Genomic DNA, 17,198 nt, shown 5'->3' with positions numbered 1-17,198 from the left:
GATTAATTAGGTGACTTCCAAAACATGAGGGGGTATTATCACCATGCTATTATTGAACTTACAGAGATAGGTGTGGAGTTAGTAAAAATGGAGTGCCAATAGCCTTCCTTCGAACGCGCAGACTCGAGTCTGTTCCAGAAACCTCATCAGCCCAACAAAATTATAGGGCCCAATTTTCGGGGTTAAGAATTTCTTCTTGCACACCCCGTACGTTTTTCTAATGGGCTCTCATTTCTCATTAAATTATTTAATGTTCTACTTAAATAAAATATCTAAAATAAATAAAATTCTTAAATTATTTAAAATATTAATACAAAATAAATAAAAAATCAGAAATTATTTTATTTCGTTCTTAGATATAAATCTAAAATTAATAAATTTCAAATATTTTTTAAAATTCTAAATAAATACAAATTCTAAATTATTTTATTTCCTACTTAAACAATAATCTCAAAGAAATAAAATTTCTAAAATTAATTATTTGTATATGCTCATTTTATTTTTTATACATTAATATTTGCTACTATAATTTTTTTATTTTCTTATATATATATAATTATATAAATTATATTTTTATACAAAATAATAAAAAAAAACGTGTCAAATAAATCAACAAAACTTGAAACAGAATGAAATAAATTTATGTTAAATGACTTCAAAGAAGACAATAAAACTCTTTCTGAAGCAGGTTAACATAACAAATAATAAAATTCGGGTTATACGAATTTTAGGATGAATTTTTTTTTATATTACTGTTTATACACATACATATATATATATATATAATTATATAAATTATATTTTTATACAGAGAAGTGAAAAAAAACGCGTCAAATAAATCAACAAAACTTGGAGCGGGATGAAATAATTTTGTTTTTAAAGCAGAGGTTAACATAACAAATGTCCGGGTATCCAAATTTTAGGATAACTCTTTTTTTACATAACTGTTTATTGTTACTTATTTTTCTCGATTTTTTTTCAGATTTTTATACTTGAATTATTTATTTATATGTATTATTTATGTGGATTGATTGTTTAGATTAATTTTAGTATGTTTAGGTTTTTTTATTTATTCGCATATACTAATGATTATTTCTTATATATTTATAATTTTATTTATTTATTCTGTCATTTAAAATTACATTTATATATATAATATTTAATGATATTTAATTGTATGAATTATATTATTATTTATAATAATAAGGGAAAATGTGCTAATTAAAACAATAAAACTTGAGCAGGAGGAAAGAATTTGTGTAGGTTAAATGATTTTGAAGAAAGCGATAAAATTGTTTTTGAAGTAGAGGTGAATATACCAAATAATTAAATTCAAGTTACTCGCCTTTTAGGATGAATCCTTTTTCTACATACTTGAACAATTTATTTATTTACGTGTATTATTTATCTTTATGCATTGCTTATATTAATTTTAATATGTTTAGTTTTATTTATTTATTCGTATATGCTTATGCTTATGTTTATTTCTTATATATTAATATTTGATTTTTTATTTTATTTTCTTATTCACATATACATTTACATATATATATATATATTTAATTATACAAATTATATTTTATATAAAATAGTGAAAAAATCGCGTTAAATAAATCAAGAAAACTTAGGGTGAGATGAAAGAATTTATGTATGTTGTATGACTTCAAAAAAGTGATAAGATTGTTTTTGAAGTAGATGCTAACATACCAAATTATTAAATTCGAGCTATACGCCTTTTTAGGATGAATCATTTCTCTACATAAGTGTTTATTATTATTTAGTTTCCTCCAAATTTGTTTAGTTTGTTAATATTTGAACAATTTTTTTTTTCATGTATTATTTATCCTTATGCATTGTTTATATTAATTTTAATATGTTTAGTTTGTTTATTTATTCTTATATACTTATTTTTATTTCTTATATATTAATATTTATTTGTAATTTTTTTTATTTTTTTACATATATATATATATAATTATATAAATTATATTTTTATACAAAATAGTGAAAAAAACACATCAAATAAATCAAAAAAATTTAGAGCGGGATGAAAGAATTTGTATGTTAAATTACTTCAAAAAAAGTCATTTAGCATACTTTTTGACGCAGATGTTAACATACCAAATAATGGAATTCCTAAATTATTCAATCCTAAATTATTTAATGTCATACTAAAATAAAAAATTGCAATAAAATTTTTCCTAAATTATTGAAAATAAAATTCTTAAATTATTCAAAATTTTAAACAAATAAAAATCCTAAATTATTTAATGTCTCACTTAAATAAAATATCTGAAATAAATAAAATTCTTAAATTATTAAAAATATTAATAAATAATATATCTAAATTATTTAATTTCCTACTTAATTTTTTTTAAATAAAATAAAATATCTAAAATATCCAAAATTCTAAATAAACACAAATCATAATTTATTTTATGTGATAGATAAATTAAATTTCATAAGTTTTAAAAATTTTAGATAAATACAAAATAAAAATTTATTTTATTTCCTACTTAAATAAAAATATAAAATAAATAAATTTTTTATGTTTTCCAAAATTTTAAATAAATAAAAATCCAAAAGTTTGTAATGTCATTTTTAGATAAACATAAAAAATCACAATTTCTAAATTAATCAAAATTCTAAATAAATTCATATCCTAAATTATTTAATGTGATTCTTAGATAAAATCTAAAATTAATAAATTTCTAAGTTTCCAAAATCTTAAATAAATAAAAATTCTAAAGTATTTTGCTTATAATAATTATTGTAATTTTTTATATATAAAATACTCGTGTTGTGCATGGGAAGTGGCTTAGTTATATATAATTAGTGAAATCTCATGTGGTTTTATTATATTTATCATTTATATATAATTATGTTTAATATTAAAAATTAAAATAAAAAAAAGTTATTATGTTAACATTTATATTATTAATGTAAATTTATAGTTCATTATATATTAAAAGACACAAAAACTTTTTATATATGGTAATAACTTAATCATAATTAGATATATTTAAAATTTTAATTTATAATATTGATTTATTTATTATGATAAAAAACTTTAGAGCAATATAATAATTATAATTATTCAGTGAAATTCAATTCTAAAATTTATTCATATGTATCTATTCGAATTATTTGTTGTATGAACTTATAAAATCGATATAATTTATGATTTTTAGTTAGAGAAGAAGAACGATTCATTTGTTATATTTTTTTAATAAGATAATTTATTTTTAATAAATAATAATTTGAAAACGTTAATATTATAATTGTATAAACTTATGTGTATTTATATTTTTTAAATATTATCATAAAATTTATGTTTATTATAAATGTGTATTAATGATAGAAACATAGTCAACATAATAGTTATATATAATAAATTATAAATATAATTACAAATTATAACATATTTTTTTTATATATATGTTCTGAATAAGAAAACAAAAATATTATAATTTACAATAATAACTTATTGTTTAAGTAAAAAAAAAATAAAGATTAATATTTAAGATATGTTTCACTTTCCTGTAATTTTAAAAAAATAATATTTTTGATATAATTTATTTATTAAATTATAAATAAATACACATTTCAACTATTTAATAATATCAATATTTGATTAAACCAAATACATTTTATAGATAATTAAATATTATATGAAATAATAAAATTATTTCAATTTAATTATAAATTAATTTTCTATTTTATTTTTAATTATATTTTAAAATAAAAATATAAGACATTATATTATATTATATATTGTTATAAATAATTATATATTTTATTTTTCTATTTTACTTTATTTTTTAGTGTTTATACCATTACCTTAAACCAATGTCCCACAATGATTTAAAAAAGAGAGACTAATACCATCTTAAAATTTAAATCACAAATTTAATGCTATAATCAATCATATTGAAAATATAACATAAAGTAAATCACAACTTTCATAAATTTAGAATTGAAATTTTATAAATTCAGAATTATATAATAAAATGGAATTGAAAACAACAGTACCATGTCCTTGCAAAGAATATATTTTAATTTATTAATTATCATAAATAAACCGCTATAATATAACACCTACCACATATATGATGATGAAATTAAAAAAACAATTACAGCACAAAAATAACAAACTAAGACCCACTTCAAGTCACTAAGACCTACTTCAAGTCCCTGAATTTTTCTGCATAAAACTCCAAAACACATATACAGATAATGTATGCAAGCTCATAAACACCATACACCATACACATAATGATGTATGAGAAAGCTCAAAAGAAGCACCATACATACACCATACACATAATAATGTATGAAAAGTTCACCGTGCACCCTGTTATACATCTCTTTCTAGGACCACTTGTTTTGTCATATGCATAGATAGATTTTGTTATGTAAAGTATTTCTTTTCTTAAGAGTCCCTATCTTCCATTCCAAAAGTTCAACTTTCCAACTACACGGTTCCACATCTAAGAAGAGGAGGTAAGGACCACCAAAATAAATTAATAAATAAAACGCGTAACAATTTAAATTGAGAGAAACTGTTGAAATTATTACAATACATTTATAACTTTTAGTTAGTGTGTTTAGAACTCTAATAATGAAAGATTTGTTGTTGTAATTAGGAGATTATTAAATTAACAATTATTTTCAAGAACTGTTTAAAGAATAAGAAACAGTTTAATAGAAATATATATAATATTAAAAGTAAAAAATAACTGATTATTTTAGGATATTTAGAGATGATTTTTAGTTTTAAAAATTGTGAGGGTCGAAATCAAAAAACTGGGGCACAGCCAACCCATTATTGCGTGAAGTCTTATTATCCAGTTTGACCTAAAGTTCACACCAATACCCTCAATCGGGCCCCGTGACCGAGACCAATACCCTTCTTGATTTGCACATTTTTTTGCTGAAGACGGGGGCAAGGTGTTCTTCCTCCTTCTACATGATTACAATCTTTGGATCAAAAGCTTTTGAATGACCCAACCCAACGCTATGGTTGAAGAACTGTGTTAGAATAGCAGGGTCATGACCTCATGCAAATCAAACTTTCAAATATGAGAATCTTTCTTTTAGGTTTCATTTCTGTTTTAACAAATAACATATAATGCTTTTTAGTTACATTTTTCAAAATTTTATCTCCTAATAACTTTCTCCAATTAAAAAGAAGTTTCTTCTGGTTGGTTTCTGTATATAGTTTTTTTATATGAATTGGAAATATAAAACTTTTATAATAAACTCTGTCCTCTTCTCATTCAATATCATTAAATATCTAATATCATTAAATGAACTTTTTGGATAACTCTTGTTTGAGGTTAATATATTTGTATTTAAAATTTGAACCAATATAAGTGTTTGGTAAATTTAGAGAATAAAAGGATTTTCGGTAAAAGTGATAGTTTGTTGATTGTGTAATAAAAATCCAATTATTTATTTTTTAATTTTATTAAGAGGATGAAACTCTATCAATATCTAATTTTTTTTATTAGCAAGATAAAATTAATAAATATGAATCATTTAAAAAAAAGTTTAATCCTTATACAGTATAATTTTTAAGAATTAATCAACCTGTCTGACAAAAATCGGAATCAATCTGTTACCATCTTTCTATAGTATATGCAAACGAATATTATATCAAATTTTAATTATCTCAAACAACATCCAAAAATCTAATAGAATTCATTAAAACCTTTAAAAAAATTCTTAAATCATTATTCAATTTCTTCTATAAATTGGTGAGCCCTGATTATTAATCTTTATTTTAATATTTGTTTTTAAATTATTGTATTTAAAAAAATATTTTTAATTTGGTTTTTGGATTATTAAAAATAATCATATTTTAAAATATAGTACCTCTCCAATAGCTTCCAATTGTAATGAATGACCTTTAATTTCTATACTTAATTTTTGTTAATGGTGAAAGTAAATTATTACAACTATCATTTATCATCACTGTATTTGTGAAATTAGATGACTTATTGGACCAATAACACAATATATCATAATTATTAAACACAATTGTTTTTATTATTTCACGTATATTAACCACTCATGCAGTTAATATGGTTTAAGAAATAAAAATAAAATATAAACCAAACCAAACCATTTACATTATCAATATAGTGGTGGAGCAAAGTTGTCATTCTATCAATAATGTCCGTTCTAATATAAATACCATTGCTTCCACACTAGCATAGCAAGCTTCTTCCCCCTTCCTCTGTTATCCTTTCTAACAGTGAATTAAACATCCATCAATTTTGCACAGTGAAAGACTGATCTCATTCTTATGATGCATAAGCCCTATGTAGGTTATGCTGCTTTCATGACAGTCTGCATTACCTTACTCCCTATGAAGCCCTACCTCATGACTGAGTTCCATATCCTTTTATTGGTCATATCTATGCTTTTCCATGCTGTTGCAATTTCCATAGCTCAACCCTCAATCACTGCTACAATTACCCTCCACGCTTCTGGGCTACTCGCATGCCAAACCCTCATCACCATTATCGTACCTCATTCCTGGCTTTCCTCCTATTATATCCTAAATGCCTTCCTTTTCCTCCTCGCATGCTTCTTCTTCTTCTTCAAGGATCGTATCATTCATTTTCTCGGACAGGATCAACAAGACACAACTTCACAATTTCATCATATCATAGATTTGGAAGCTCAACTCCAAGAACTTCAAGAATTACAATGACAACTTGGAACTGAAACTTAATGCACTCTTTCAAGCTTTGGCTGATTTACCTATACCAATCTTCTTATGTCACCCTATTATGATTTTGATGCTCCACATGGCAATCCATAATCCTTTCGGCACTTCTGTTTTTGACTCAGTTGAGACCCCAGTCTTGATTCATTTGTAAGATTTGCTTTATTTTTGTATCCTATTACAAGAAATAAATGTGAATTTATTATGGTGGTTGTAGTTCACCTAGTGAAATTTTGTACTAAATATAAAATTTACTATGTCAGTTATAATTACAAATGAAATAGTAACTTTTTTTTCGCGTTTTGGAATCTTCACATTTCTCTCCTTCAACTTCAGACTTTTTTTTCCGCTCTTCATGAATAAACTCTCTTCTTTAAACCCTAATGTTGCTCACACTTGTCACTTTGGAATTCTAGTCATTCTTTGTTGTTTTATTCTTTTGTGGTTATTGTCGTGCTTCGTCTGTGGTCGTGCTTGTGAAATTGAATGCGCGGATGCAACGGAGGATGTATTAGTTTTGTATATTTCATATATAATTTTCTTTTCTCCTTTTTCTTTCTCTATATGAAATATACAAAATTAATGGGATGCAACAAAGGAAGTGGATCTAAAACATTGCGTTTCCGGTGGAGAAGAGAACCACGATTGATTCAACAGCTTACATTGCTAGGATCTGGTCTGGAGTCGAAATCTCCTGGATCTGACGACAAGCAAATCCCATTGCCGGTGTGGCCGCAGATGAGATCTTGTAGCGCTCGCTCCATGTCGGTTTTGAGCGCGCGGTGGCGACAGTTAGTGTCTTTCCACGGCGTTGCCTCTTGGTGGCGATGACACTGTTGAAGAAGTCAATGTCGAGAACGGCTAGCTCCTCCGTCCACCAGTTAACGGGCAAGCAGCTTCCGAAGTTGGCCTCGATGATTCTGGTGAGTCCGCTCTCATTTGATTCCAATATTATGTTTTGTCCTTGCACACGCACACTAGATACCTTTTGCGCTCTTCTACCTTTGCATCATTTCATTTGTCATCATTATTCTTCTCTTCTTTCTTCTTGCACGCTTCTGTTGTATTTGCTTTATTTTAGATCAATCATTATTTAATTACAAATCCTTAGAGTTCTATTTTCAGGGAAACGATCTCCTTCAGGTTACAGTTCATCAATTTTTGTTTTCTTTTTTATGATTTTAAATGGAGCATATAATGATACAATGAGTATTCGTCTGCTTATGATTTTTAATATTTGTTTTTTGATCTATTTTTTAGCAGAGGCTTATTTTTGAGCTAGAAGAGGCTCTTGAGGTGAATCCTAAGAACCATGAAACCCTTTCATGCCTTGGAAATGCTGACATCTCACAAGCATTTTTAATTCCAGATCAAGAGGAGGCATACATCCTTATCGAATTTAGAGGAGCGTTTCCCTTCCACTGTTGGATATGTGCCTTTTGTGCTTTCCCATTTGAACTAATAATTTGGTTTCTATCCTTTGTTGGGTGGTTTATGATACAAATACAATTGCAAAGTTGTTCTGTTGCACCTGTAAATTCAAATTCAAGTTTTGTCTTTGATCCAGCTCCATCTTGGATTTCATCAGAAGACTCAGATTCTGAGACAAAAGGTGTTTACAGTGCTGGTGAAAAATAACTTTACTGGTTCTCTTTTGTATTTTTTTTTGTAGTGGGGTACAAAAAAAGTGTGGATAGCAGGTTAATGTTTTGAGCAAACCAGAAGATAGTAGAGCCAACTGCCAGGAAGAAGGAAGAGTATATGAACAATGAAGACATTGTTCATACTTTTGCGTTATACAAATCAGAAAAGGTCATATAATTTATACATATTAGTAAATAACATTTTCTCTATTTTTGTTTCCTTCTGAACTTCACCAGGTTTTGTGACCATTAGGAAGCATTTGGCTCAAAGTTTCATCCTATCACTTTTCCAACTTGTTCCTTAATGCTTATCTATGTAATTGAAGCTCTCTGACTTTTTGAAACATGTGAAACTTATCTATTTTTACTCCAAAGTATGAGTGGAACGTAATAATATGAAAACACAATAAATATGAGTGTTCCAGCAGAAAATGATGACTGAGATGCAGAAAGCAGCATTGTCTAGTCTCGCCTTGGAATTCTGATGATCTATGGAATAGATGCAGTTCATGGCCACATCAATGTCTACCGTGCTACAATTTGTGGGCTAGGAGTTACGAGGTAAGTTTATGCATGTGCTAGAATGGAAAGAATATGCATGAAATTGTTTTAAAAGAAATACTACAATAAAATTATCAAAATAAAAATCAATTTTGAATATAAAAAATAATTAGTTGTTATAATGATTAAACTAAAGATATTTTATAAATTAAATTTTTTTAATAAATTAATTTCTATTATTTTTAAATAGTTTTTAAATTAGTATTTAATTAACTACCAATTATTAAATTCTAAATTTAATATTAAAAATTATTATTTTTAAATAGTTTTTAAATTAGTATCTAATTAACTACTAATTATTTAGATTCTAAATTTAATATTAAAATTTTTGGTAGCTAATTAGATATAAATTTAGAAATTATTTAATAATAATAATTTTTTTTTTTTTTAGTGAAAGGGGGACAAATTACAATAAATAGTATGGAGTCATATTTGTTGATTTTGATAGGAGAATCTGGCTTTCCCAACACCTAATGAAGTAATACTGGTGGAGGCTATATTTGAACATGTGAACATTTTTGGCACCCAAATCAACAATTAAAAGCATTTTCTTATGCTATTTTGTTCATTATAATGAGATTTATTTATCAGGGATCCAGTACTTATAGAAAAGATTGAGATTGGAGATGTCACTGCACTTGAAATTAGAGCTACAGGAATTCCATGTCTTTGCCTCATTTATTGCGGTAAATAAGAAATATTTAAATATTCTCTTATTGTTTTGAGCAAGTAACATTTATCATACATGCTGACATAACATGTTAACTGATTTATTCACAGGTCTGCAGAGATCCAAGGGACATTGCTATGAAAGCTACAGTGAACATCCTGAAATTGTTAGAAACATGACTGAAATTATAGTTGGCGTGCAAGGAGATATCCCTGCCAATTCCCTCTGTTGTTGGAAATTGGAAAGTAAGATTTTTGTTTGTAGTTAGATATTGCAGCTTTTCTATTGGGAATAAATAAATTAATATATAAATGGGTCCTTCAAATTTTTATATATTAACTTCATAAAGCACGTGTGTTAGATGTTAGTAGTCAAAGCACATGTGTTAGATGTTAGTAGTCAGTCTTCTGATGTTGGTACTCGGGGCTAATTTTATGACATTTTTTTTTTCAGAATTCTAATTCGTTTGACTTTCAATTTTTATGTTTTTGGTGACAACATTTCAATTTATACGTTTTCATAATGCCTCTTGCATTTTATTTTATTTTTATAAAATTTTAACTAATCACTCCAAAGGTCATAACTTCTCTCCTAATTAATTGACCACTCCATCATGACTTTCCATCCCACTAACTTTTCTTACTTAAGACCACTTTACGGGTGGTCGAATCCTTATACAGCAAAATGATGTTCACAAAATATCTTTTCATCTATATATCAACCAAAAAGACCTTTTACTGTCTATGCCATCTCTACCAATAATAAAAGAATCACAAGGATCAACTCTTTATATAAAACTAAATTGAATGCATACATACCAAAAGTTCAAGACACCAATCAAAGAATGAGAAATTAGCTGACAGTATCTTTGATGAGATCCAGGACCAAACCTTAATATGTGTCAGAGAGAACATTTCAATATGATCAACCACTCCACCTTTAAATAATCAGTTATTCATGTGCCTCCATATCTCGCTAACCAACGCAATCCACAAGTTGCCCATAATAAGATTAATTGAAATAGGTGCATCTAGAATTTGGAAATGTTCAAAATGAGACCCAGGATCCATAAAATCGACTGATCTTATTCCTAACCAGTCATAACAAAGATTCCAAATTAGCCAAACAACTTTGCATTCACAAAACAAATGATTTCGTGTCTCCTCTAACCTCTTACACAAGCAACACAGATTACTCTCGATCCCGATTCCTCTTCTCTCCAGATTAACCCTAAGCAACCTTGTTTTCAATCACTCTCCTAGCTTTGACTTGAGCTGACGGGAGCGCCTTAATTTTCCAGAAAAATTTATATCTTCTTAAGTCTTCCTCACTTCCTTCTCCCCTTAATAACCCATAAGCGGACTTAACTAAAAATTCTGTTGAATCACTATCCTTCCAAATCCATCTATCCACTATTTCCATCTCTAGCGTCTTATTAGAGATCATCTCTAAGAGTTTACTTTCTTGCTCCTCTTCCCAAGCGAACATACCCCTCCTCCACCTTAAGTTCCACTTCTAGGTTTCGTTCCCCCATATTCCCCAATCACATAAATTTTCCTTTTTATTAACAGACAAAGAAAATAACCTTGGAAATCTGCTCTTCAAGTCTTATGAGTCTATCCAATTGTTTGACCAAATTCATACTCTCCTCTCTTTATTCATCACTCATCGTTACCACCTCTGCTTCTTCTACTACCTTACTATTTTTTCACAATCCACTTTCTCATTTATATATTAGGTTTTATATATTAGAGTTCACAAGTCTATATATATCATTACAAGAAAATCATGAAATAGAAACCAATTTCAGAGACAAAAAATAATTAGTTGCTATAGTGATTAAATTAGAAACCATTTTAGGACTAAATAAATTTTGGTTTTTAAATTAGTTTTTATTATTGTTAAATGATTTCTAAATTGATATCTAATTAACAACCAAGGTTTTTGCTACCTCGAAATACACTCCCGTAATATCAGGAAGCCACTAAACACATCTTGGTGAACTAATGACCTGACCCACACAAGTGGAGGTCCAAGTCAACCTATAAATGAGACTTCTAGGGGAAATGGTACGTTTTTCATATCCTAAGAGAAAAGACCAAAATACTAGCACTGACTTGAGCGTCGGAGTGCAATCGCAGGTATCCCCGACCGGCGGAGCACACACATAGAGAGAGGAAATGTTTCGAAGGATTGGGAGACTATCAGCACAACAACGAATTGTGTACCATGTGAACAAAAATTGCTTAGGCCCTGACATCCATACAGATACACTTTCATTCTTCTTCCGTCGCAACATTTTGATAGAGCAATTTTATCATATCATTTGAGAGTGTATTAAAAGGATGATAAAAAGATTCATTGTATTTGACGTTTTTCAATGTGTGTAGAGATATGTTTTTTTTACTTATTTTTTTGTCTAAAGTGAATGGAAAAGAAAAAAAAGAAATATAAAATAGAATAAAATAAATTTAAGAATCAAAAAAATAAAATAAAATAATTTTTATTTTTTTTAAGGAGAAAATGTTTTGAAAATTTTAATTAAAAATGCAGAGAATAAATTTTAAATATTTATAAAATTGTAGTGAATTTAAATATTTATAAAATTGAAATATAAGAAAATATGAAAATATGAAAATTGAAAATTAAAAAATAAATATATAAAAATTTATGAAGAAATATCAATAAAAAAAGAATGAAATAAAATATTTTATAGGTATTTTGATGTAAATATTATGGGTAGAATAAATGTAAAATTGTAATATTTTTTTATAGTAAATTTGAATTGTGGAGAATAAATTATAATACATTTGTAAATATATTTATAATAAAATTTAGATGTAAAAATTATAATAAATTATAATGTTGCTACCAAATTAAATGTTGGTATTTTTTTTTTTTTAAAAGATATTAAAATAAGTAATAGTATAAATTAAATAAAATTGGGGTTGCATTTAGGATAGACACTTCAATTGCTACTATTTGAATTTTTTTTTTTAAATTGAAAGTAATTCAGGGAAGACTCTGACTAGGAAAAACTTGATTTTTAAGTTTGTCCACATGTGACTCACATCTCTTTCCTGTGAGTTTACATGGAATGGTACATGGCCGATTCAATATATTTCTTGTCAGTGCCACAATTATTAAATGATCCACGCACACAACAAAAGCCATCATCGGTGTCCATATTTTCAGTTGTAACTAATTACAACAATGAACAACATGATCCTTATCGACATTCACTTGCAGTTGCAGTAGATTATTATCAGCCTCAACAAGAACCCTTACCGACATATGTTATAAATAAACAACTTCAATTTCTCATTTCAATATCATCTGTGTGTCTTTTACCTGGACAAAGAGGGGCCCAGATAGTACCTGAAACTGGTTGTACAATTGCTGACGTGTCGGTAATCCTTGAGTTTTTTCAAGCTTCATTCCTTCGCTATTGATGCTCAGCCGGTCGGGGTATCTACGGTTGCAGTCCGACGCTCAAGCTAATGTTATGATTTAAGTGTATTACGATAGAATATGTAAAAACGTACCTTACATCTCCACAGAGGATTTTATTTATAGTGTTAGTTATGAGCCCTTATGGTAATGAGCCGGATATCAGTTATTAACTGTCATGTATCGAGGTCCCTAATTAATAGAGATGTGCAACTTTCAGTTAATCAGTTGTTGACTGATTTGTCGGAGATATTTCCCGCATATTTCAGGATACAAATGTGACTCATTAAGTGCTATTATAACTATCGTTTCTATTATTTATTGCGTGTCTTGAGTTGTTCTTTGACTCCGGCGATCAGTTACCTTAGCCGAGACTGACTCATTCAGTACCGACCGGTACACTTACCTCCATGTTGAGATAAATTAAATTTTGATGAGTCGTAAGACTTTTTGGACTTGATGAGAGAGATGAGAGGTGTGACGGTTGGGCGCATTTAATTCTTCAGCAAAGCCTTCGTTTGGTGAATCGTGTTTGATCTCAGAGATGTTAAAGGAAGCATAGATATGTATTCATAAACTTACTAAAATCAAGTGAAATTTATAAGTAGTTATCATTTGTTTGAATACATATCTATGCTTCTTATATTCCACACTTAAAATCAATCTTGTCAAATGATTTTTTTTTTCTCGAGATCAAATGTGTTATTAAATATTTAAAAGGATTCAACTTACAAAAATTAAGAAATTGTGAGAAATGAAACTTAAAAATCACTGGTAAAATATGCTTTATTTATCTAAATGAACTCAAATTCAATTCTTTAAAAAAAAACAGTCACCCAACTTACTTCTGGTAACTAGATATTTTTATAAGTAAAATGTTAAAAGTTGAATAAAAATGTAACAAAATAATATCATATAACCGCGAGGTTGCGTTAGGTTGAGTTAATATTGTTTGGTAACATAATAGGCATGTATGAACAGAGTGTGAAGAAAAAATCATAGTCAGAGGAAGGAAATTGCATGGTATTTTCTTTGCTTCTGTATAGTAGGCAGGACCAGGAGGGATTTTTATTAATGCAGGTTTGTCTGCATTCGTGATTAGTGTTTCTCTACTTGGTCTGCTAGGTACACAACTCTATAAAGCTTCAGTTCAATCTTCCCCACGAACTCACAGCATGATATGGGACCACAAACACACATAACCCATAAACCTTACCCCGGCTACGCTGCCTTCATAGCCGTCTGTGTTAACTTACTTGCCTTGAAGCCCGACCCCATCACTCACCTTCAGATCGTCTTCTTTCTCACATCTATGTTTTTCCACGCTCTTGCTCTTTCCCTACCTCAACCCTCAACCACAGCTATAATTACTATCCACGCTTCTGGTATACTTGCTTCTGAAACCCTCATCTGCGTTATCCTCCCTCCTCACTCCTGGCTTTCCTCCTATTATATCATAAATGCCTTCTTTTTCCTCTTTGCATGCTTCTTCTTCAAGGATCATATCATTCATTTTCTCCGAAAAGATCAACAAGACACAACTTCACAACCTCATCACACCCTAGACTTGGAAGCCCAGCACCAAGAACTTGAAGAAATACAATGAGAATTTTGAACTGTTTCTATACGTCTATACCAGTTTTCTTATGTTTTCTAATGTCCTTCTGTTGTTCACTCGCTCATCTCAACCAACTGCAAAATTAATAATTAACATATATATATATATATATATATATATATATATATATATATATATATATATATATGCCATCTTCCTTGTAACATTTGCTTTCTTTTATTATGTCATGCACTTCTTCATTTCATTATTGTGTTCTATTCTTACTTTCAATCCACTATATAGTTAGGTTTTACTTTTAACACACTATTAAGGGAGTTTGTGTAACCCAATCATATTTTCTGTTTTTTCTTTTTCCTCCAATTAAGAAAAAAGAACAAGAGAGAGAGATCTGAGCCGATAACTAATTTAATTTAAACATTTGATTGATAAATTTAACGGCGAGGATCAGTTATCACTTACAGCCGAAAGGTGGTCCCCACTCACCTGAATCTCTGCAGTAACGAATTTACAAGTTAAATGCGATTTCCCAAAACAGTCATTAGAAGAAGTCAACAACTCTCTCAGGCTAGGATCCAATATGGATCTTCCTCTTTCTTGCCTTAGTTAACCTCAGCCGCTATCAATTTTCCGATAAGATCCCCGGTGAACTCTTTGACCAGAGGTGGCTTCTTGGTGATGTTAGTTTTCAGTGGGTAGTATAAATAAAAACACTGAGAACACTTTTTATAGAGTTCTTTTTTTATTTCAAATGAATCAATGTAAAGTACTGTTAGGGTTCGTTGTTGGTTACATAGGTTGTTTTGGTTAGTTATGTTTTTCAATTCAATCGATACAGTGAACACTGTTCCTCTCTTTTGTTCTTACCTTCTATCAAATTGTTCTTTCGTGGAAGTTGTGATTAGGGAAACTTTATCTGTGAACCTCTCGAGCAACATATAGAATTCGTCAATAGGTGGATCTGGTTCTTACAGATCTGGTGTGTGTGTACCACCATCTGTGTCGTTCATAGATCTAATGAACATGGAAACAGTGACCATGGTTGTGGAGCCAACGAACAAGGTTAAATAGATCTGGAAGTGTACGGAACACGATCCGTTTGTAAACTGCACAAGGTTTCCAAGAAGGCAATGGAGAATATCAAGCTGTACCATAGTTTGGACGATCTGTGGCATTTGTTTTCTGATGGCCATCACACTTTTTCAGCATCTCAATGGGCATAACTGTCTCAATAATTACTCCAGCTAGAACAATCTTACCTGGTTGAGGATAGATGTTCAATTAACAATGTAGAGATATAGCTTTGGGGATGTGACTTTATGCTGTTATCTGATGTTATTGTGGTGTGCTTTTATTTTTTTATTTTTTAAAGCTGTGTTATTTTTCCTAATTAAAGAAGGGGTAGGTTTTGTCAACTCTGCTGAAGGAAGAATGATGGAAACCAGGAAGAGTGCAGGAGGCAATGGAGGGAGGGTGTGTTATCTCACCAAAGATTCTCAAGCTGTGCAGGGGTATTCGTTAATTGGCTGTGGAGAAATTAAAGACCCTTGCTTTTTGTCTGGAAAGACTTAATTCGGACACGCCTCTTCTGACACATACTTATTGTAGGACACATGAAGCTCTTTTGACACATACTTAATGTAGGATACAGAAATAATAGTACGATTTTAATATAATTTTTTTTTATAAAAATACATTAATTTTTAGAAATTAAAATTTATTGTATAAAATTTTATTATAATTATAAAAATAAAGAACAAATCCTTTTGGACGAGAGTCCTGATAAACACATCTTTCTTTTAACAAAAACAAACTGAAATACATACTTGTGCAGATAAAGCTTTATTTAAAAACTAAATAATTAGTAGTTAAAACATTGGTAACTAATTAGATATCAATTATTTAAAAATATAATAGAAATTAATTTAGAAACCAATACTTTTTTTTGTCTCTAAAAAGGTCTCTAAAAAGGTCTCTAATCTAGTCACTATAACCACTAATTATTTTTTATCTCTAAAATTAGTTTCTATTTAATGATTTTCTTGTAGTGATGTATCTGATGACACTCTGAGGGAAGTGTCCTACGTAGGAGCATGGAAAAAAAATTCTATTTTTTTTTTTAAATTTCAGGTGTTTGTCACAACACATATTTTTATTTAAAAAAAATCAGGAATTAAGAATGTTTTGCTTTAGGTTTGATTTATGTTTTAAAAAAAAACATATATAATAATGCTTTTTAGTTATATATTTCAAAATTTTATTACATAAAAAAGTTAGAATTTAACTTTCTTAAATTCAAAAAAAGTTTTCTTAATAAAAGTATTATATGTTCTATAAGATCATTTAAATTATAAACATTTAAAATAATTTACAGCATTGTAATTTATATAAAATTATTGTAAAGAATGCTTTTGAGAAAACAAAATAAATAAATTTATTTCTAGCTTATTAAAAAAAAATATACATGTTTAAACATATGAAACTTCTATAATAAAGTTTGTCCTAACTTGGTGTCACCTTTAGATCATTAAATGAACATTTGGATATAAATCATGTTTGAAG

At 28.3% G+C, this 17,198-nt stretch overlaps 1 protein-coding gene across 2 annotated transcripts; it reads left to right on the top strand.

Moving 5' to 3' along the window:
* Positions 1-7,035: 7,035 nt before the first annotated feature.
* Positions 7,036-10,087, top strand: LOC137831426 (uncharacterized). 2 transcript variants are annotated; one of them, XM_068639096.2, is made up of 4 exons: positions 7,036-7,659; positions 8,000-8,940; positions 9,532-9,626; positions 9,721-10,087. In XM_068639096.2, exons 2-4 carry the CDS (start codon positions 8,864-8,866, stop codon positions 9,876-9,878), a joined length of 330 nt encoding a protein of 109 aa, XP_068495197.1. In that variant the 5' UTR covers positions 7,036-7,659; positions 8,000-8,863; the 3' UTR covers positions 9,879-10,087. The 2 variants fall into 2 exon arrangements, with proteins under 2 accessions (XP_068495197.1, XP_068495198.1); XM_068639097.2 differs by having other exon boundaries at positions 7,082-7,659; positions 7,997-8,940.
* The last annotated feature ends 7,111 nt before the right edge of the window (positions 10,088-17,198 follow it).

This window comes from Phaseolus vulgaris, chromosome 6 (genome assembly GCF_051622355.1).
Source record: "Phaseolus vulgaris cultivar YP4 chromosome 6, ASM5162235v1, whole genome shotgun sequence".
Lineage (NCBI taxonomy): Eukaryota > Viridiplantae > Streptophyta > Magnoliopsida > Fabales > Fabaceae > Phaseolus > Phaseolus vulgaris.
This window is presented reverse-complemented; position numbering and strand designations above follow the sequence as displayed.

Excerpts from the sequence above, each read along its gene's own strand:
- LOC137831426 (XM_068639096.2), top strand. The coding sequence starts at position 8,864 with ATGATCTATGGAATAGATGCAGTTCATGGCCACATCAATGTCTACCGT. Across the intron at positions 8,941-9,531 it reads TGTGGGCTAGGAGTTACGAG|GGATCCAGTACTTATAGAAA; the intron begins GTAAGTTTATGC and ends TTTATTTATCAG. Across the intron at positions 9,627-9,720 it reads TCTTTGCCTCATTTATTGCG|GTCTGCAGAGATCCAAGGGA; the intron begins GTAAATAAGAAA and ends ATTTATTCACAG.